At 51.1% G+C, this 20,634-nt stretch overlaps 2 protein-coding genes across 4 annotated transcripts in view; one reads left to right on the forward strand and one right to left on the reverse strand.

Moving 5' to 3' along the window:
* Window positions 1–4,831, forward strand: part of LOC112947037 (carcinoembryonic antigen-related cell adhesion molecule 5-like) — a 6,619-nt gene extending 1,788 nt beyond the window's left edge. The window contains exons 2-6 of the mRNA XM_026039041.1: window positions 323–800; window positions 1,687–1,956; window positions 2,329–2,388; window positions 3,518–3,569; window positions 4,390–4,831. Coding sequence (XP_025894826.1) covers window positions 323–800; window positions 1,687–1,956; window positions 2,329–2,388; window positions 3,518–3,569; window positions 4,390–4,402 — 873 coding nt within the window. The 3' untranslated portion in view covers window positions 4,403–4,831. The remainder of the gene's footprint in view (window positions 1–322; window positions 801–1,686; window positions 1,957–2,328; window positions 2,389–3,517; window positions 3,570–4,389) is intronic.
* Window positions 4,832–10,308: 5,477 nt separating this feature from the next.
* On the reverse strand, window positions 10,309–18,633 carry LOC112947133 (hemicentin-2-like). 3 transcript variants are annotated; one of them, XM_026039144.1, is made up of 12 exons: window positions 18,400–18,633; window positions 18,246–18,305; window positions 16,692–16,996; window positions 15,660–16,001; window positions 14,672–14,941; window positions 14,278–14,388; window positions 13,500–13,667; window positions 13,074–13,193; window positions 12,752–12,847; window positions 12,489–12,581; window positions 12,139–12,213; window positions 10,309–10,844 (listed from the first exon to the last, which is right to left on the reverse strand). In XM_026039144.1, the coding sequence occupies exons 3-11, from the start codon at window positions 16,744–16,746 to the stop codon at window positions 12,161–12,163; spliced, it is 1,308 nt and encodes a 435-aa protein (XP_025894929.1). In that variant the 5' UTR covers window positions 16,747–16,996; window positions 18,246–18,305; window positions 18,400–18,633; the 3' UTR covers window positions 10,309–10,844; window positions 12,139–12,160. The 3 variants fall into 3 exon arrangements, with proteins under 3 accessions (XP_025894929.1, XP_025894931.1, XP_025894928.1); XM_026039146.1 differs by having other exon boundaries at window positions 13,500–13,601; window positions 18,246–18,633; XM_026039143.1 differs by having other exon boundaries at window positions 18,246–18,633.
* Between the last annotated feature and the right edge of the window lie 2,001 nt (window positions 18,634–20,634).

Raw genomic sequence — 20,634 nt, forward strand, 5'->3', positions numbered from 1 at the left:
CCCGTTGCTGCTGCTGCTGCTGCTGTGCGGGGCCGGCGCGGCCGGAGCCCGCAGCGCCATCACAGGCAAGTGGCGCCGCCGCGGACCCGCACCCGCGGCCCGGGACCCGCACCCGCGGCCCGGGACCCGCCGCGCCCAAAGGCGTCTCGGAGCGGCGGGAGTGGCGGAGGGGAGCGCGAGGCTGTGGGCTGCGGGCGCTTGGAGCAGCGCGGGGGCTCCCCGCCTGCTCGCTGCGGGGGGAAGCAGCCGAGTTTGTCGGGCCCGGGACGCGAAGGGGATCCGCAGTCAACTGGAGACTACTCCCCTGTGGRGCCGTGTAAAGCTGTGCCACAGCCCGGCCCAGAAATACCCGCGTGCGTCCCGCGCTGCTCGTGTGCGAGCTGAGCCGGGATACCGCTGGAATACCCCCGGCGTGCTCCTAGTCCTATCTATAAACGCTCTAACTGAGCAACTTGCATTTCCTCCGGCAGCGCAAACGCTTTCGCCCTGCTACTCGGCGAGCCTCAGCCCCACGTCGGCGCGGCTCGTGTCGGCCGTGGGCTGCGTGGTGCTGCTGGCGGCGCCGGCGCTCAACGCCAGCACCATCGTGTTCTGGGAGCGCAAGGCGGGCGCCCGCCACGAGGTCATCCTGAGCTACTACCTCAGCAAGCCCGTGAACACGGCCTCGGCCTACAGGAACCGCACGCGGTTCAACGAGAGCGACTTCTCGCTGCGCATGGTGCTGCGGCGGGAGGACAGCGGYGCGTACCGCTTCCGCACGGCCTCGCAGGAGACCGACTGGCTCCACGTGGAGGTCATCGGTGAGTGGCCGCGAGGGCTGGGGTGGTGGCCCCGCTGCCTTGCCTTCAGGTTAGCTCCACCAAGGTTTGGGGCGGCGTGCGTGCTGTCAGTCACGGGAAGAGGCAGAAGGATCTGTGAGATGCTCTGAGGAAATATAGTTTGAAATTTGGAAAAGTTTTAAGGCGCAGGCCTTAAACTGAAGTGAGGTGCAGCTCYGGGGAATGAAGGGAGCTACGTGCAGGCACTACCCAAGAGCTGTGATGTTAGAGGCTTGCTTTGGGCCCTGTGGGCTGGACAGAGGTCAGATGAGACTGAAGGGACAGTCAGACATCAGCTTTCTCTCTGCTCTCAGTTTTTACTGTAGTCCARCAGGCTGTGGAGTAGGGAAGGGAGTCCTGGAAGTGCAGGTGGACTCTGATCTGAATACACTTTTACACAGAATCTCAAATATCCCCCACAACTGTCTTTCAAATCCGCTGATGTTTTCCACTACACCTGGGTGTTTCCATGTCTCGCTAGCACGTGAGCTGCCTCGCAGGCTCGGACACCGAGGGGAGATGGTTCAGATGCCCTGTGCAGAGGAGGGGACGTTTTGCCTGCTCGCCAGTCTTGTGGGGTGGGGTGCACAGGACATCGATGGAGATGTTGCTGGGTCTGTCATGGAAGTGCCCTTCAGCCGATTTGAGCTAATGCAGATGCACAGGATGAAGTTCATGGAAATGCTTGGGCCTGTGCAGAGCCCCATAGCTCTTCTTGAACTTAGGGACATTCACATCAGTTAGAAGTAGCTCTAGGCTGGCAGACTCTATGAAGCAATTTCTTGAGTTCCTCGAGTAGGAAGGTGCTCTAGTTCTGCCATCAAGGAATGGAGCAGATGAAAGGTGACAGTTGTTCCATGTCTTGCAGAACCACTGCCTGTGCCAGAAATCATGGGCAACAGCTCGGTGAGAGCAGGTGACGACGCTAAACTGGTCTGCAACATCTCAGAAGGCATTGCGGACTCCTACTGGTGGAGGAAGAAYGGGGTGCTGATGATTGCAAGTGACCATATCCAGTTTGTTCATAACAACACGTTGCACATCATCGAAGTGACGATGAACGACAGCGGCTACTACACTTGCGTGGTCCGCAACAAAGTGAGCGAGAATGAAGCCTCCTTCCTGCTTCATGTTCAGCGTAAGTGGGTGCTTCCTCCTGCTATCAAAAGGGAAATCCAGGAGACAACCAAGTGACCAGCCCAGGTCTGGGTGGCCATGTCAAATCTAAGGCATTCCCCCTGAAAAGAGAAAGGTCACTTCTGTTGAGAAGCGTGTCACAGCTTTCTCCTCCACAAGCCTGCTGTGTCTCCCCCTCCCCAAACACAACCCTCAGCTTCCAGCATTAGTGGAAATGAATGGTGGGAATCACGGGACTTGGGAAGGCCACCCCATGTTCCGTGTGTTTCTTTGCTCTGGGCGTAGCTGCCCAGTGGCAGGTTTTTGCTTGAAGGGGGTGGATAGGGARTAAATTCAATCTCGCTCCAAAGACCACGAATTGTCTCTTTTACAGATGATGCAAACGTGGTTTTACCTGTGATGATGGCATGTGTTATTGTTGGCTTTCTGATAGGTGAGTGGTGTGATTCACCCTTTACCTTGGTTTTTGGCTTATGGCATTGTCACTCAAGAAGGGATGAGTGAAGGTGGAGCAGGGGTGTCTTGGCTCATGGTGGCCCCCCTGGCTGGCCACTGCCCCTGTATTGGACATGCTGCAGAAAGGTAGAGCTGTTCTAGTGAAAAACCTTTCTGTGCCCTCTGTTTTTTCTCTGGAAACAAATAACTTTGTTCCCATGGTTTCACACCCTCCATTTCTTTCCTTTGCCTCCCTGCTCCGGGCACATAAGGAGAGAAACTCTCCCGCATGTCAGAACAGGCTGGTTACTGTATTCTGCCATCCTTATCTGGACAAAACTGCCTCTGAGGTCCCTTGGATCCTGTCCGACTGATGAAATGTCCCACATTTTACCCTTTTAGGGTAAAAGCAGGTTAGGCCCCTCAGTGAGGTCTGTCTGAAGCCCGCAGAAGGGAAACATGCTTCCTGACTCAGTGGGCCTCATTTCCTTCCTTTTTTTGGAGCTGGAGAGCACTTTTTTCCAGCCTGTCTCCAGGCCCCAGTAAAGTTTCTCAGATTTCCAACAGCAAACTTGGGAAAAAAAAAGTGAGAGGCACTAGTCAGGACCAGAGAAAAGATTCCCCAGGTTTAAAATAGAAGTAGGAAGTTCTCTGTAGCTGATTCGTATTTCTTTTTTACTCTTGGATTAAATTTTCAGTTTTTTTTTTCTTTGTAATCACCCCAAATATTGTGTAGGTGCTGGGAAAGCTGCCCTGGGTGCTTCTGCTCCCATCTTCCCCCAGCAGCCCCCTCACACCTGCTCACACATGGCCAAAATTGGTGTCTGGCTGCGTTCCCTGGCCTTTCGCAGGGGTAGATACCAGCTCAAGACCAGGGCCGAGCAGATTTCTGCTGCTCTCTGTAGACATGAGCACGGGGTTCCTCAAGACCAAACACCAACCAGCTTCCTGCAGGCAGTGACCCTGTGCCAGGGAGTGTTGACAGTCCCCAGCTCCTTGCTTGAAGCTTCCTGGTTGACTGTTGCTACTTAAGAAGAAGAGGTCCCTGCTGCTGCTTCTTTTGGGCAGCGGTGTCTGGCAGCCGTCTCTGGAGTGTCTGATGGAGCCAACGAGTGGTTTCTTCCCAGGTGTTTTCCTGTGGTGTAGGAGGAGGGGACGCTTTTATCGCTGTGTCCGTAGGTAAGATGCCTTGAACCCCTTTTGCCATGCCTGGGACCTGGGGATGGTGCTGCTTCTCCATTGCTAGCTACAAGCCAAGGTCTGCCTTGGCTGTAACTGAATAATCTTGACAAAAGTGACGGGATCCTTGGCTAACCTGTGTCCATAGCYGCAGATCCACAAAACTGTGAGGAAAGAGCCAGAGGATACAGTTAGTGGCAGTCACTGCTGAGGGGACAGGCCCTTCCACAGACAAGGGAAGCAGTTGAGGAGCTCCCATTTTCCACGTAGCATAAAACCTCTCAGCTTTTCCATTTTGCTAAGGATGCCACCTCATGCACAGATCTCTTTACTGACACACCTTACAGTGTGCTTTGTAAGTGGGGTTCAGGGGCCCCAAAGGGCAAGGCGATGGGCTCTGGCCCTGCAGAAGGCTGGTGGGTCTATAGGAAGAGAGCCCTCATGTCTCAMGAGTCTCCAGCAGCCCTTTCAACCAAGGCGAGCTCCAGGCTGACTGCAGGTGCCGTGTGTGACCACCCATGTGGAATCCAGGCACAGTGGCCCGAGGAGAGCTGTAAGTGTAGCTACAGTTCATGCTTCTGCCCTTTGCTGTTTATGCCATTTCTCTGACACTGAGCAGGAGGCCGAGTAGAGTAGAAGTCCAGGCGGTAAGCAGAAGTACCAGAGAGTCTGCAGTATCCTTCTAGAGCAGAGCAGCATCTTCCTGAGGCCTCTACCAGGCAGCATGTTGCCTGTGAGTGATGGGTGGTGTCCACGTAGCAGAGGGTGGGAGTGGAACCTGACTTAATGCTCTATGGAAGACTCTCCKCTCTTGTTGCAGGTGGAAGGCCTGAGGACTGCACCTTGCTCCGTTCCTCTCGTGTAGGTGATGGATGATGCCCAGGGAGCACTGGACACCTGCCAACATGCRCAGTGGTCTCATGCTGTCCCAGTCCCTTTTGGGCTTGCTTATTAATTGTTCAAGCTGCTAAAACCCACCGATATTTGCAGGACTTGTTTTACTGGACTGGCTTGGATTCTRCCTGCATGGTCCTATTCTTCCCAAGGCTCCTTGCACCTCTTTGGGGCAGTTGGAGCATGGCTTTCTCCAGAGGCTGCRAGGACACTTGGAAGAAGGGCTGATGGTTGTGGATAGATGGAGGATCCCAGCTGGACAAACACGTGGCTCTGGAAGCTGCTGGGAAGTGTTCCCTGGTGCTCTGCTATCCCTGACAGGAGACTCAAGGGGACTTGAGCTGCCTCACTGTGGCTTCAATATGTCCTAGTGTGCTGCTGTTTGGGGGCACTTAGGGACTTGCTGAGGTGTCTTCGGGGGTGAGACCATGGAGCTTATTTTGTGTTTGGCCTTGGAGAGGAGAAGAGGCAGGGTTTTGCTGTCGCTGGAAGACCTAGGAGATGAGTGGAGCCAGTTTGGGTCCACAGGAGATGGCAGGCTGTCGTGTTAATGTGTAGGGTATGCAACGTGGTTTTGTTTTGAAAAACAAACGCCAAAGACATTCTCCTTTTCGTTGCTCACGCAGGACATGATGGTTGTGATCTGATTTGATATGGCTGGGGCAGCCCTCCTTTCCAGCCCCAAACCTTGGTCCATGCCCCTTCTCCAGGCACCTTCTGTGGGGCTTTTCTTGTAAAAACAATTGTTATAACTAAAATTACTTAGTTGGGGGCATAACCTCTCAGCACGGACATCTTCACCCTGGAGAGAACTGGATGCTTTCCTGGGAGCACTAGGTCTGGCCAAGTGCCTTTGTGAGTGTCGGGCTGGGGAGTTGGCACCGTCCTTGGTTCTGACAGGGAGTCCCGCCGAGCCTGGTTCCCTCTCGGAGCTGTTCCCCAGGCCCTCGGTGCCGTTGGCTGTGCTGACTAGTTGAGCTACCACAAGATCACTTATCTCCTGGAGTGGGGCAGCTGGTGGCTTGAGGACCTCTTCCTTGTTGGCCTGCAGGCAAACGGAGAATAGGTCCTTCCAGGTGGCCTCCAGACCCTGCCCTGGGCTCACTGCACCACCCTGATCTTCGTGTGGGTAGTTTCTCTTGCTCCTTCAGAGACAGAGTTCAGATCTACGTAGCGAGAGGAAAGGAGCTTCCCCAGCAGAGAAATACCTCAATGTAGCCTCTAGACAAGAAAGCAGAATCCTCCTGGCCTTGTCACGTTCATCTGCTGCAAGGAAGGAGATGGGAGAGTTGAGCTGCGCTTTCTTTGGTGTTTTTGTTCAYGTAGGTGTTTTTTGTTTCCTTGTTGTTAGAGTAGGATTTTGAAAGGGATTTCTGACTATTTAGCATTGTCCAAGGAAAACAGTGAAGCAGTGAGCACGKGGAGAGAGGTGAGGATAGATTTTACTGGGATTTGTGTTTTACCTGTAGACCGTAGCTCGCTCACAGAAAAGCACATTCCCAGCGACCTGGGAGCGCCGAGTTTTGTTTTCTTCTCCGAATTTTGTTTTCTCTTTGGAGACGAGTTGGCCTGTTGACTGTTCCTAGGAGAATCCTTGAAAATGCAAGTTAAAACTGACRTGCGCAAAACTTCTATGAAGCTGGTTTGGAAAAAAAAAAAGCTGGAATTTATTTGGTTGGTTGTTGCTGAAGAATTCTCGTCTCATTGTGCTTTTTGCTCTGYGAGAGAATAACTCCAGACTTGACTTCCTTGGGCTCTACATACTTTGATGCTAGTCCAGTGCAGTAGCCTGAAAAGAGACAGAGTTGAATCCTGTGTGCATCAGCCCCAGGGACATGACAAATAGATGAAAGGGGCTGGCTACAGAGAGCCATCTCTCAGCCTGGAATTACATTAGGATTAAATTATTAAAGGAARGGGAGTAGGTTGCATGGATTAAACCAAATTTGGTTTTAAGCTGTAAGATGGATTGTTACATGTTTTACTTGCAAATAAATACAGCCAAGTGTTTGACAAAATATATTTTTTTAACTTTCCTGAGAGTTGTCTGAAAATTATTTTAGATAAGTTGTGGGGTTTTTTTTAAGACTTTTACTACTAATAAAAGTGCATATGTTATTCCAGTGTATATTGTTTTGATCTTAAGAGAAATAAAGCACATTCTGGTATTTAAAGCCTGCAGAAGCTGCAGCAGGCTGGGGATGAGGGATGCGTACCTGAGAGCAGGGACACCTGTAGCAGCAGGTAGGGATGGTTGATTATAAACTTTATATTGCTTTTCTCTCTGCCTTTAACTTTGAAAAGGCCTGATTTGTTTCTCCATACCGTMTGTAAGAAAAAGTTGACTGAGGTGCAGGGATTTGTGAGGAGCTGTAGTCCTGAGTTTGTCAGCTGTCCTTTGCTTTGCWGCCCGTTGCAGGGTGCCCGGGCTGGTGCCCGCTCTGCGCGACGCTCCTGTTCTTGGCCTCCCTTCCCTTGTTTGGGCAGCCTCGCTCCTTCTGCGAGGGGCCTGGCGTTGGGAACTGATCTGCCGGCAGAAAATAACCTTGCTGCAAGTGTGGATGGGGATATATTTAACCTGCTCCCTGAGTCACTGCGCCCTGGCACACATGAAGTGTGGCGCGGCCTGAGGACAGCGCAGGCGTGGGCACTTTCCTGGCACAAAGTTGTGTGAATGAGGAGAGCAAGGGCATTGCWCCGTGGCTATTTCACTGATCCATCAGGACCGTTGTCCCGCTGCCTATTTTGACCTCGTGCACACACTTGTGGATGGAAAACACTTCAGTCTCCTCTTGCTCGCTCCTGGTGCCATAGGTCAGTGTTGCCCTGGACTTTGTGTATGCAACAAAGTGCTGTCCACAGACGCCTCTTTCTGCAGCTATCCAACCTTCTCGCTTGCACAGATCACCACAGATCCCAGCTGTGTTGGGAAGCAATGACACACGAGCTTTTTTGCASAGCATCCATCAACTTTGTGCAAGAGCTGTAGCAGGCTGAGCGTAGGCTGCACAAGCCCAGGAGCACATCATACATCCCTACCAGCCTTCTGGTTTTGTGCTTGCTTGTGTTTCCCCCTCCGCCTTGAAACAGCTGCAAGGACTGTCCATCTTCYCCAATTTTCAAGAAGAAAAAAGTGCCCTGTCGTGACCTGCAGAGGGAAGAAAAAGAAATGCAATGTAAATAACGCGGTAAAGGAAACGCGGGCTTGGCCATCTGGGGACATGAAGCAGTTCCTGGCAAGATGCTTGGGTTATTCTGCTGCACAACAGCTAYGGGGCGCTGTCCCACGCTGCTGTGCTGACATTCTGCATTTATTTTTGACATTTATTATTACTCACAGGYTGTAGGAGTTGTCTCGGACTGTGATGCCACGGGCAGAATCAGAGCGTGTTCCCGGGGCCTCGGGGAGGCTGGCGGTAGCGGGTGCTAGGGCTGAGCACATCCCCTCTCAAGCTCTGCTCAGAAAAGAGACCCTGGAAAGGTTTAGTTTGTTTGTTTTTTCCCATTTTGTCATTTTTGTCTCAGGGATGTATGGGCAGTGGAGTTGTTCCTTTCTCTGCTATCTTTGATGCCACTTATCCTACCTGCAGCCTGGCTCTGCCCTGAAGCCTTGAAGRTCTCCAGCTCCAGGGGCAACCTGGACTTGGCCACCACTGTCCTCCCTGTCACAGATGGCCAATCCCAACTCCAAAGCTGTGGGCAGGTGAGGCTCCTTGGAGGCAATCAGCTTACTGGGATGAGATGCCACTGTGGGATTCCTGCTGTGAATAAGTTTTAGGGAAGGTTTTAGCCTTGGGAGTTTTACCTAGTAGCCTTTGAGTGCTTGCACATACTGTGTTTGTAATCGGAAACACTTCTATTCAAAGGAAAAACCTTTATATGTTGTAATGGATAGATTGGGAGGACCTTTTGGTAGAAAGAATAGATTTTGGGTAGCTAATAAAAAGGATACTCGAGTAAATAAAAAGCTGCAGTTGCCAGGTGCTTTATTGCCTGAAATTAGTCATTAGAAGGTTTCTGAGCAATGTGGGAGCAGCCAGGAATTCAGCAGGAAAACCAGCTCTCCTCCCATCCCCATGTGTCCATGTCGCGCAGCAGCAACGTGTCCCTCCTATTTCCTGATTTTCATATCTTCACCCCTGGACATGCCAATTTGCCAGGCAAACCCACAGCCACTTTGCATGGCAAAAAGGCAGTTTGCTAAAAGGCCCGTGTTGCAAGGGCAATTTGTGCAACAGTAACAGGCTRTATTTTATTTTTTTTGCAGCTGCTGCTTCCTTTTCTCTTGAGAAAGAGTTAACAGGCTGAAGGCCAAGCCATGGAAGAGAGCAGAAACCTCCAACCTTGACTCCTGAACTGCRGAGCACCATGCTATTTCTCTGTAGGTCAAGCTCTGAAAGCTGCACCCTCTGCCTGTTCCCAGGAGAGGGAAGCAGCCTGAGAATCCTGCAGATTCCCACTGAAAACCTCAGGCTGCTATAAGTTGCTCTGTCTTCTCCAGCTGGCCTCAAATCCTGGCCGACCGAGGGCTCAGCTCACTGCAACAAACCTTATCCCGCTCCAATGAGCTCCCCTGGGGATCTGGRGAAGAGGAGGAGGCCAAGGGCAGCCAGGGGTCTGGCGCAGGGGTGGCCTCGTGGTCTTGCAGCTCACGCTGCTGCAGCGGGTGGTGCGYGCGAAGAGCAGGAAGGAAGGGTGCTCTCCGTCCCGGAGCACTTGCTCTTGGAAAACATGCCGGTGCTGCAAGCTGGGAAGCGTTTAAGCCCTGCTCCTCAGGAGCCATGAGGGGCCTGGGACCGCGCTTCTGCGTTGCATGCGGACCCGGAGCAGCACAGGCAGCTCAGCCGTGCTCTGGATTCCTGCAAATCCATGCACTTGCTAAAGAAAAGCACGTCCCTGTGCTTTTCTTTAGCAAGTGCATGGATTTGCAGGAATCCAGAGCATCACTTTAAATCTCCAATACCAAGCTGTGCCTCACCTGCATTTCATTTTCACCCAGGTGGTGGAGCAGCTCATGGGAGATGTCATACAGGTTTTCGCAGGTTCATGACTCCTTTTAGCAGCATCTCTGAGCTGAGCTTCCTGAGGCCTAAATGCCACCCAGGGCCCAGTTCTGTTCTCTGGGAGCCTGGTGGGGACTTCGCTTCAGTCTGCCCTTGTGTGTGCTGAGCTCCTGCTCTTGCTCTTCTCCTTGGTGGGTGTGTGGCCGTGTGGGATGGTCCTGGGCTGTGCCTGGAATGGGAAGGAACTAGGAGGGGACGTTTCCTTGCCGCTTGCATTGTCCTGAGGACATTAATTGGCCTTGAATGCTCCGAATGGCTTTCTGTGAGCTGCATGCACCCACTGCTTCAGGATTCCCATCTCAGCTCAGCCCTGGGCCTTTGCAATGCCCTAGCACCTCTGTCCATACCACGCTACTGGTGCTGCAGAGCAATTCCCTGCACCCTGAATGCAAAGGGGGACCAGGGCCAGCCTGGTGCACATCTGCAGGGCCCAGCTTTGCCCACTGCACCCACTGCTTAGGGGGAAGTGGGAACTGCAGCAGAGCCAGAAATACAAACCTGGGCTAGAAACCCTCACGAGAGCTGGTCAGCTTTGCCTGGACGGGAACAACCCTAGATCAACAGGTAAAAATGCTTTGCTGACTAGGGCAGAGCCCCCTCCCACGTTTGCAAGCAGGACGGGTTCACAAATGGACGTCCSCAAGTTAAATACATTTATTAGAGCAGCTGCAATGAGGAAAAGAACAGGCTATTTCTCAGCTTTTACACAGGAACACGTTTCCAAGCAGACCTCCCACACAAGTATTGCTGAGAGGCGCTTCAACACCAGCTAAAACACTAAAACTCAAAGCACGGAAGGCCACGCGGTGAGTCAGGGAAGAGGCACAGGGCTGGAAATGACCTAAGGGCAGTGTGGCCTGGGGCTGCTCTCCTGCCCTGTCACCCTCCCCAAAGGGCAGTTACTCATGGCGGAGGGCACGAGCCCGCTCTGCTGCTGGGATCAGGGACAGAAGGCACAAATCAGGGGGGCTTGCAAGGCTGCCGGTCTTCACCAGCAGCAGCAAGAGCAGCTGCCCCCAAGGACTACCAGCCTGATCCTTGCTTCGTTTTAAGGAGAGGGCTGCATCCCTCAAAGGCACAGAAGGGAAGCAGGGCAGAAAAGCAGCATTTTTCAGAGCATTCTGCTGCGTGCTCTTGCAAAAATCACTGGCTGGTTGGTGCTAGCCCACAAGGGCAGCTTACGCTTGCCTCGTCACAACGGAGGCCTTTCCAGCTCCTTCCTGCGCCCACAGCGTGCGAGCAGAGCCTTGCAGCAGTCGGGGGGGCTGACTCCTTAGTTCTCTTCCCGATTGGCTTCTYGAGGCTCTCTGTGCACCTGCTAAGAAAGCACACGGCAATGAACCTGCATGTTGACACTGTGACAGCCCCGGAGGTGCCCAGCCCCAGGGCATGTGCCCTTGCTACCCTTGCTGGTAGCAGGATGCTTGGCCAGGGCGCTGCCTTGGCAAGCGCTTGCTCCTCTGGCCGTACACAGATGCTGTTGTGTCCTCTGAGGGTGTAATAGGGATCTGGGTAACTACTGGGAGTGATCACYCAGCAGAGGCTGTGCACGCACAAGTGTTGCTGAAGAACAGGGACCAGGCTCATACCTAGTCGCAGGACCAGCTGCTCAAGATGCTTTCCACACTCCCATCACCACCAARCCTACTAGACCAGGTCCCTAAGTGCCTCATCTACATGTTTCTTGTAGATGGTGTAGGGATGGTGACTCTACCACTCCCTGGGCAGCCTGTTCCAATGCTAGACCACTCTTTCTGTGCAGATTTTTTTTCCTAATATCTAACCTGAACCTCCACRGTGCAACTTGAGGCCATTTGCTCTTGTCCTATCAGTGGTTTTGGAGAACACACTGGCCCTTGCCTCACTACAACCTCCTTTCAGGTGTCTGTAATCCTCCAAAGCCGCCTTGCATCTCCAAAGGATGGAAGCAGCCCGTAACAGAGGCAGGTGCTGCAGGAGCAAGTCTGCTGTGTGGGAGGGAGGCTTCTGGAGGTGGGTATGAAGCAAGGGCAGAGGTGCAATCATTTAGCCATGGGCTCATGGCTAACAGCCCTGATAGGTTCCTTCACATCTCATTTCCAACGCTGTGGAGCTCTTTCTGGGTTGGCTGCGGTAGGAGAACGCCAGGTTTTTAGCCCCTCTACCTTTATACCACTCTTAACTGAAAAATAAATTACCATACAATGCATCTGTCAGGGGAGAGYAGCCTAAGACCTGGCATGCTCAGGACACCAGCACGTTCCTCCAGTCACCTCTTCATGGCACCAACATGGGCAGCTGAAACTGCAGGGCTTGGGAGAASCAAATGCTGTCTGCTAGCAGCAACGCCCAGGGAAGCTCCTTGGACTCTTGAACCTATAGKTCCCATGGCTGAACTGCTACGTCTGGTCACCATCGAGCTAGTTTCACACCCACTGAAAGCTGCCAAGATGAGGACAAGGCCCATGCCACTCTGCAGGAAGGCAGGCGGGCACTTGCTCACAAATATTCCCAGCAGCGCCTGAGCAGCTGCTGAATCAACCTTTTTTTTTAACCTGTTGCTCATCAGCCTCCTATTAATCACAAGTTTAACATAAGTTAAATAACGGTTTTGCAAAGCAGCAGTGTGTTACCAAGTTTGTCGTGCCCTGTGTGTCATGGATGACCTGCAGGTGTTCCCTTTGTCTCTTCTTTTTTTCTCTTATGATCTGCAAATAAAGGAGAAGCCTTTATTTTCCTCTTGCCAGTGAGGTTTCCACAACAGTCACTTTAGTCATCACCTCGCGYTTCCAGAGATATGTGAAGAACAGCTGGCTGCAGGGAGGCCAGCTTAAAGYCTGGCCTTTTCTTTTGAACTAAAAGCATTTTTCTCAAAATCCCTTGCAGGAAAGGGGTGACAGCTGAGAGCAAACATCTGGTGAGGGGGCCAGAGATGCCAATTATGATCCTGCAATCAGTGGAAGGAAACCATGGGCCCACGTACTGCACAGGAGGAAGGCCACCATCGCAAGCAGGACGACTGCAGTTGCCAGGACGAAGCTGAGTGTCAGACTGTTGGACTCCGAGCAGCCTCGCTCTGCAGGACAGAAAGTGAGAACTGCTCAATGTTCAGCCCTTTGGCCAACATCCCCCTCAAATACATGCCCTGAACTTAATCTGCCTGCCAATCCCCTCCACGTGTCCCACCACTCCCMATAATGAAGACGACCAAGGGACAGGGCAGTATAAACCTGAGCCACCCCTTACCATGGAGCTGCTGGAAGTTTTGGAGCAGAAGGCTGGTGAACAGGAGGAGGATGATAACTGTAGTGGTGGTTGCAGCCTTTAAGGTGACATCAAGCCCTAGGAGAGGAGGAAACGACTGAGAGGTGAGACAGAACCGTGTGAGGGATACAGGCTCACGCTTGGAGCAGATGAGCTTAGCGGGCAGGTAAGCAAACCATGGCCAGTGCTTCCAGATATGCACCTGGTCTCTCCCAGCACTGGGAGTGAAAACTCATCAAATTTACTCTTAAACTCTTTAACAGGCCTTTTCTAACAGGAGTTTAGATCTTAAACAGCAACTCACGTGGTTTGGTGTGGAATTGGATGAGAGCTGCTGGTCTGCACACCAGTGCGACTGTGAGGAGGGCAGTTAAAATCGTAGCAAACAGGAACAGCCAAAGCAGCACGAARGCAGCAGATACACCTGTTGGAGGCAGAATTGACCCAAAATTTTCGATTGAAATGCATTTTTGCAGCAGTCACTCAAACGTCTTTGAGGAGTCCTGGAGAAGGGATGGCAGTATTTGAAGAGTGCAAAAAGACCAATGCAGCACTCAGGTTTTAAAAGAGCAGAGAGGGAGGAGTCTGGAGACCAAGCAGTGAGCTCTAACTTCAGTTTCTCTAAATCAAATACCATTAGATTAAAGATGTCACCTTGAAAACAAAAATAAGAAAYAAAAGCACCAAACCCCAAATCACATTAAGTGAACTATTCACAGTGAGATCCTACCTTCTTGCTGCATCCATATGGAAGAGGTGACAAGCAGGAGAAGAGAGGAGGCACACACCAGTACTTGGATAAACACAGTCATCCATCTGCTCACTTTCTTTTCTGGGGAAAAGGCAARTGTACCCGAGTGAGATATCATAACCACACACGCAGCAGGAATGGCACAGCTTGCAAGGGGAGGGCAAACACAAAATTTTTCATGCAGAATTTAATTCTTACGATATTAAAAACAAGTTAAAACACAGAAGCAAAGAGAAAACCTGGTAAACTTCAGAGTGCTTTGCTTGATTTCAAAGTAGCCAGGAGAAACCAGCCAGACTTYGGATTGTTCCATTCTGAACAATTCCATCTAGAAAGACAGACTTTACACCACAGTTCCCCAGTTTCTATTTCCAATAAAAATCTGAAAGGTTTTTCCTCTGCAAAGCCTTTCAATTGGAAAAAGTCCACATGGTACATGTCACATATAGCAGGCATGGAGCAGTCCTTCAAAGAGTGTTTTTGAGTGCCTCCACCTTCTAAAAAGCCAATGGAGTGAACTATTTCTAAGACGTTTCATTTCCTTTGCAAGCTACAGAGATCTAAGAAGGACCATATGAGTTGAGCACATTTCTTCACGCTACTGAAGYGCCACACACTCAAGTAAGTAGACAGAAGAGGGTTGGGTAGGGCCTTCTGCCATCACCCGTCCTGCTCTTCCATGGAGAGAAAAGAGTTTAGCTTGGGAAACTTAGGTTCTACAAACCAAGGCCCGGGCCTGACACACAACCAAGCTTACCAAGTTTCGCCGGCTGACAGAGCAGGACAATGAAGGCTACAGTAGAGCCTACAGCAAACACCAGAGCAAAAACAGCCATTCTCTGGGCATGGTGGAGAAGGGGCGGCAGACCTGCAATGAAGGGAACAGTGAAATCTCTCCACCAGGGACAGCTCAGAAACACAGAAAGGCTTTGGACATCCCAGGAAAMTGGGAAGTGCTGGGAAGCTTTTGGGGAAGACTCCCAGGTCTTTCCTGCTTGGGAATGCACGGGAGTGACAGTTGTATCTGGCTGGGGCTTGGAGACAATGTTCTGTCAGCAAAAGCTTGCTGCCCACACAGGGAGAAGGAAGCCTAGGCCTGGTATGGCATGCAAATGCCCAAAGCAAATCAAGTGCCAGGCAGCAACACTAACCTATCACCACCACGTTCAGCTCTGCTTCCTTCCAGCTTACTGCATTGCTGACGTTGCAGGAGTAGGAGCCGCAGTCCGCCCTCTCCCCTTTCTCCATCTGCAGCATGGTACCATTTTCATAGAGATTATAGCATCTTTCTGGGGGGAGAGGACGACCGTCCTTCTTCCAGGAGATGGCATCCACTCTTCCTTCGGAAAGCACGCAGAACAACTGGATGGGTGAACCCACCAGGCCTGAAGTGCCCTGGATCTTGGGTTGGGGTACWGTTTCTGAAAGAGATCACAGAAGGAGATTGCAGCCACCCTGGGATGGACACCACCAGCCCACACTGCCCTCAGAGACCAGGCATGACATTCTAGGCCTCAGGATATGGACTCAAAAGAGCTGCGAGTTGGAGCTGCACTGAAAAGTTGTGGCAGGGAGTTTTCTCTCTGTTTGGGTGTCCAGCAGGAGTGGGAAGAAGGAGGGCCAGAGAAGCTATGTAGACTGCCTAGCTGCCTCTATTTAAACTGGTCAGACCTCTCACGGGCCAGACCTTGCGTGCTGGATACTCTTGTGAGCAAAAGGAGGGCTGACTCTCTGCTAATGCCTATGTACCCCCACCAGCAAGGGCTGCTACGAGCTACACCTGGACTTAATAGCAACAGCATGCTCATTGAGTCCTTCTTCCCTGAGCACGGTTTCCTACAGGCACTATGCTCATGTAGCAACTGGGAAGGAACATGAGCTCTGTGAAAGGGCAATTAAAACCAGGCTGAACTCTCTTTCCTGATTATCTTTCAGGTAAGTTCAGAAAACAGAGAAAGGCAAAATTTCACAGAATCGCAGGCTGGTTGAGGTTGAAAGGCACCTCTAGAGATCACCTAGTCCAACTGCCCTGCTCAAGCAGGAACACCCAGAGCACGGGGCACCCGGTCGCATCCGGACATGTTTGGAAGATCTCCAGAGAAGGAGCCTCCGCTGCCTCCCTGGGCACGTTTGACTTACTGATAACTTCCAAGAGAGTTGTCCTGGTTTTATCCTGCATCAGATCAATGGTTGCTTTATAGACCCCACTGTCGGTCTCCTGTAGCTTTTGCAAGAGCAGGGAGCTATTCTTTGGATAGAAAACCACCCTGCCTTGGTAGGCCGAGTAGATCGTGGYAGATTGCGAATCCGCGTAGTACTGCAGGATGAACACGGGCGTGGTGTCTTTTATGTATTCCCACTCCGTGAAGTTGATGTTCTTGATATCTGGTGCGTGCAACAGCACTGAGGATCCTTCAGCCACAACTCGTTTTTCTGTGGTTTCCACTGCTGAAGAAGTGCACTGCAAAACCAAAAACAGACCTGCAGAGAGCAGAGTTGTCAGAGAAGAATGAGACATCAGCGAAGCAAAAACAAAAGAGAAACTAACCCCCTCTAAGAGCCTGGTGAGATATAAACTGAATTAGTATTAATTAGTATTCGTTTCACAGTGATCAAAATGTTATTTTAAAAAAAAATAGGAAAAGTCAGACATGACAAAATGCTTCAAGAAGAGGGTGGAGACTTGCACAAACAGTTTAAGTACTGCAAAACCAGGGAGCAGTCCAGCCCCCCGTGTCCTCATTCCGGAGCCGCTTCTAGTGCTTCACATGGTTAGACGGGTTGCTAAAAGGGGACCGAAAGCAACACTGTGGCTTAAGCACAGAGGAAAGAAGGCAGGAGACACTCATAGTGCAATAACTGGAAGACACATCATCTCTAGAGAGCAACCAGCAAACACATGAGCAGAGAGTAACTGCATTGGCCTTGGAGAGACTCGTGGAAAAATATCCTTAAGCACGCGATAGAGGACAACTGCCTCGTAGGAGGTGGCAGTAATGCCCAGGAAGAGCGATGCTGAAGTATTTGAGAGCATTGCGAGGGAAGGAGGCAGCTGCACTGAGGAGCTGTGACTGGGGCTCACCACGGGAGCACCGCTCCGAGACAGCTCCTCGGTGAGGAGGTGCCGATGGGCTGAGCCCAGTTCGACAGGACATTATCCACGGGCCTTACCTCCCAGCAGCATCCGCCTTTCCTCCATGGGCTCCCACAGGCAGCAGATCGGCATCGGACGGGAAAGGCAGCAGATGTTTACAGTAAAGAGCTTACCACAGAGGGAAAACAAGGATCACCGTCCTCATCTTACGTTGTGTGATATGCACGCGATGTTAAACGGCAGTGACCTCAAGCTAAGCCGGTTTGAAACTAGCAAAAACTGCAACGATCTAGGCTGGAGAAGGGTTCCTGAAAATTCCTCTTTCAATTGCAAATCCTTCTGTAATGAGGGGTGGTGCTTGCTCAGACTGTGATTTCCCCAACTAGGTCGGCAAACATTTGAAGAACATTTAAAAAAAAAAAAAGAAAGAAAAAAGAAAGTTTTGTTTAAGCCTGTTTTCAGTGGCGTACTTAAATCTAAAAACAAGTACAGTAGACTATTTTTGTGGCTTCCTTGAAAAGAAATTCTTGTCTTACAGCATGTTCAATAACATCCAATCTTTGCAGACCGAGAGGAAGAGTTGTAAACAGGAAGAAGTGCTCTTTCCATGAGGCAGCGATGGCAGCATTGCAAGTTTTGAGTTAATACTTACGAGCAGCCATAGGATCAGACCATAAGGACACGTGTGCCTAAGCCTGTAACATTTCTCCTTTAGTCTCTATCATCTCCTTTAGTTTTGTTATCTTTGATATTTATACCAGTGCAAGTAAATGTATATTTATTGGTAATTCTGCTGTTATTCCCACGTGGAAAASCTCACTAAGGCAGAAGCACAGGTAGCAACGCTGCTGACTGTCGGATGCATGTCCAGCTTTTAGTAGGGATGGGATGTGTATTATCAAGTGCTTTCCAGCTACTCATAGAGCTTTTTATGTGGCTTACGTTGCACAGGCCCCAGCTACCCAAATAAACTGCTGCTGTTCATGCTCGGGAATCACGATGACGAAGGGGAGCGCGTGCACGCAGTGTGACAGAGGGGTCTTGCAGCCCCTCTGTGAGGGGTTTTGCGAGRCAGCAACCCAATATCAGTCCCTGGAAGAGCAGCACGCCGTGTGTGCCCTGCTCTGTGCTCTGCATTTGCTGCCTTCTCCCACGCTGCACATAACTTGCACTGCTGAAAATTAACCCTCAAAAATGCCTTCCGCCCACAGCTTTAGCAGAGGGTAACTGCTTGTACAAAAGGACAACTGGTTGCGGTCATCAGGAGTGCAGAAGCAGAGCCACCCGGCTTCCTACAGGAGAGTGCTGTGTCCTCCTAAAAGTCACGCTGATTGGGGCGAGAAGTCATTCTCTGCGTGTGCTTTCCTCTAGCCTTCTACACTGCTAGTACTGTACTAGGAAGAAATAAAAGATATGTGAGATTGGAAAGGACCTGTGGCCATCAGAGCAAACACACACATGGGGTGTTCCCATCTGGCACCATCAGGTCCTTCAGGAAGGACCTAACAGAAGCATCATGGGCAAATCTGCTCCCACTCGCCCTGTTGTCCGCTGAGGCAGGGTCAAAAGAAGAACAGCTGGCAGGATGGGCAACAAACACGGAGGAAATAAAAAAGGAAAATGCTACTCACCAGTAACGATCAGCAACTGAAGACAGAGGAAATACATGCAGATGAAGGTCCCGTTTCCTTCTAAAAGCAGCAGAAATGCAAAGCAGTGAAAATGAAAAACACAACCCTATAGGTTCACAGAAACCTCATATGAGAGGGGAGGTGACTGTGGCACCTAGTCTGTCAGGTTCACACCGTAAATAAGCAAGCAGCTCTCTTGTCTCCTCACATACACACGCTGCRGTCAGGAGATACAGCACGTAAATCCGAGGAACTCCTGCACAGGCAGCTCTGTCCTGGGGCTGGTGGAGGGGCCGAGCCCCCCACCCGGCCCCAAGGGCCCCGATGCTGCGGGCGAGAGGCGCAGGGAGGCCGGCGAGCGAGGGAGAGCGTGAAGCCCTGGCAGAGACAGCAGGGACTGCGAGGGGGAGGAGAGGAAGCGCTGCCGAGGAGGCACTATTGTGCATTTGTTTAATGCGTAGAGGACAGCTGGGAGCGTGGATGGAGAGAGCAGGGACCACGCGCGGCACCAACCGCTGCTCCCCAGGGCAGCCAGGATCACTCGCCTCCGGCTGGCCACGGCACAGCCAAGCACCAGCTTGAAGCTGCATAAACAATGCAAAATAATGCAAAATAAATAGATAAAAATGAATAAATAACGTTCAGCCCTGAAGCCAAGCTCCTCTCCTGCTGTCGCTGGCTCCTTATTGTGTCCACCCAGTAGTTTCTTCTCTCCTCACGGCCAGGAAAGGCTTGGCTAACGAAACCCTGGTGCAAGAGCATCCTTTGCAGGTGGCTGGTGTTGGGACAGAAGCCATCCTCCCCACTGGAGGGGTGGAAGGGAGATGATCACCCTGTCAGGGTGCCCCTAAAAGCACTCCTGGCACCTCACAGTTTTGGGGGAGAAAGCTGAGGGTGATGGAGCAGCTTCTCTACCTACCTCCTATTCTCTACCTACCTGCCTATTGAGAAAGCAGAACTGAGCTTGTCAGTGGGAGAAGTAGCAGCCRCGCTCATTGCACACACCTGGGTCTCGTTCCTTCTCCTCCTGGCACTGCTATTGCAGATGGGGGCACTTCATTTGCACTTAGCAACAGAGCTCTGCTCTCTAGTGTTTTCCATCAGGTGTTGAAAACATTCTAAGCTTTCCGATGCTTCATCCTTTCTTTCAGTCTCCAGGTGGCATTAGGACCATGGCTGCCACCTAAGTGCCTGTGTGAGCTTGATGCACGTTTCCAAAGGAGAGATCTACTTTGTGTTGCTTGTGTTGCTCATCAGGAGAGCATTTAAAGATGCCCAGGTACATCTTTGGAGATGAGGGGGCCTCCATCTCCCCGCCTCCTCCACTTAAGTCATTTTTGGTCTCTCCAAGGTAGAGCTTTGTGTCCCAGCATCACAAGTTGTGCACCATGACTCCCTTGCTGGGGACACTTCTCCCATCCTCCCCTCTGACAGCCTTTGTGCTCATTTTGCCTCTGCAACAGATGCTCTCTCTTTATAAGCATTCCAAGCCTCCATCCCAAGCAAACACAGCCCTGGGTGAGAGCTTGCCTCTGGCCTGCTCGGCATGGCTTTGACTATTTATCCTGCTAGATTAATTTGCTTTTTCCATTTTTTTTTAACCTTAATGGTATTATGAAGACCATACAGACTTAACAAAATCAACAAGTAATCCATGTTCCCAGAGCAACGGAGAAATCAGGCGCACATAGCACATATGATGCACATCTCCCAGGGGCGCTTTTTCCATCAGTTACCAATTAAGAGTTTCCTGTAACTTCATGGTTGCATTCCCTTTGCCATTATACCATTAATGAAACATCGGTCAGATTCATGTCCACTTTTTCTTGGGCTGATTGTCAGGTTTCCTGCATACAGTACTGCACGTGCTCTGTTATCTTAGCATGAACATCTAAAGGGCAACTGGGAGGATGCCTGAAATGTCATAGAAATGTGTATATTCTTACTCCTTACCGTTAAGACTATTGCAATCTTTTACTCTGCAGCAAGAAGCTGACGTGACGCTGCAGAAGTGAAAGCCACAACGAGCCCTGTGGCCTCTCACAGTTTAACGTTCCTCAACCTCAGTGAGCTCTGAACACTCACTACGAGAGGAACTTCTCAGCTGCGGTTTCTGTTTGTCTGAACAGCTAAAACTCCTGCAGTTCCACTGCACAGGAGTGAAACAACAAGCAGCTCAGTGTCCACCCCCAACTTCTTGATTTTAGTGGACATTTTTCTTCATGGCGCTATCTTCTTTACTTTCTGATACCAGTTGCATGCTTGTCCTAAGTTAGGTTTTTGGAGAGAGGGTCCCTAAAAAGGACTGCTCCCATGCAAATTAACAGTTTTTCCCCAAGGATTTGGTAGCACAGGCTGGGGAGTAGTTGTTTCMCTATGCTGTGGGGAG

Source organism: Nothoprocta perdicaria, unplaced genomic scaffold (assembly GCF_003342845.1).
Source record: "Nothoprocta perdicaria isolate Ctin4 unplaced genomic scaffold, notPer1 scaffold_22, whole genome shotgun sequence".
NCBI lineage: Eukaryota > Metazoa > Chordata > Aves > Tinamiformes > Tinamidae > Nothoprocta > Nothoprocta perdicaria.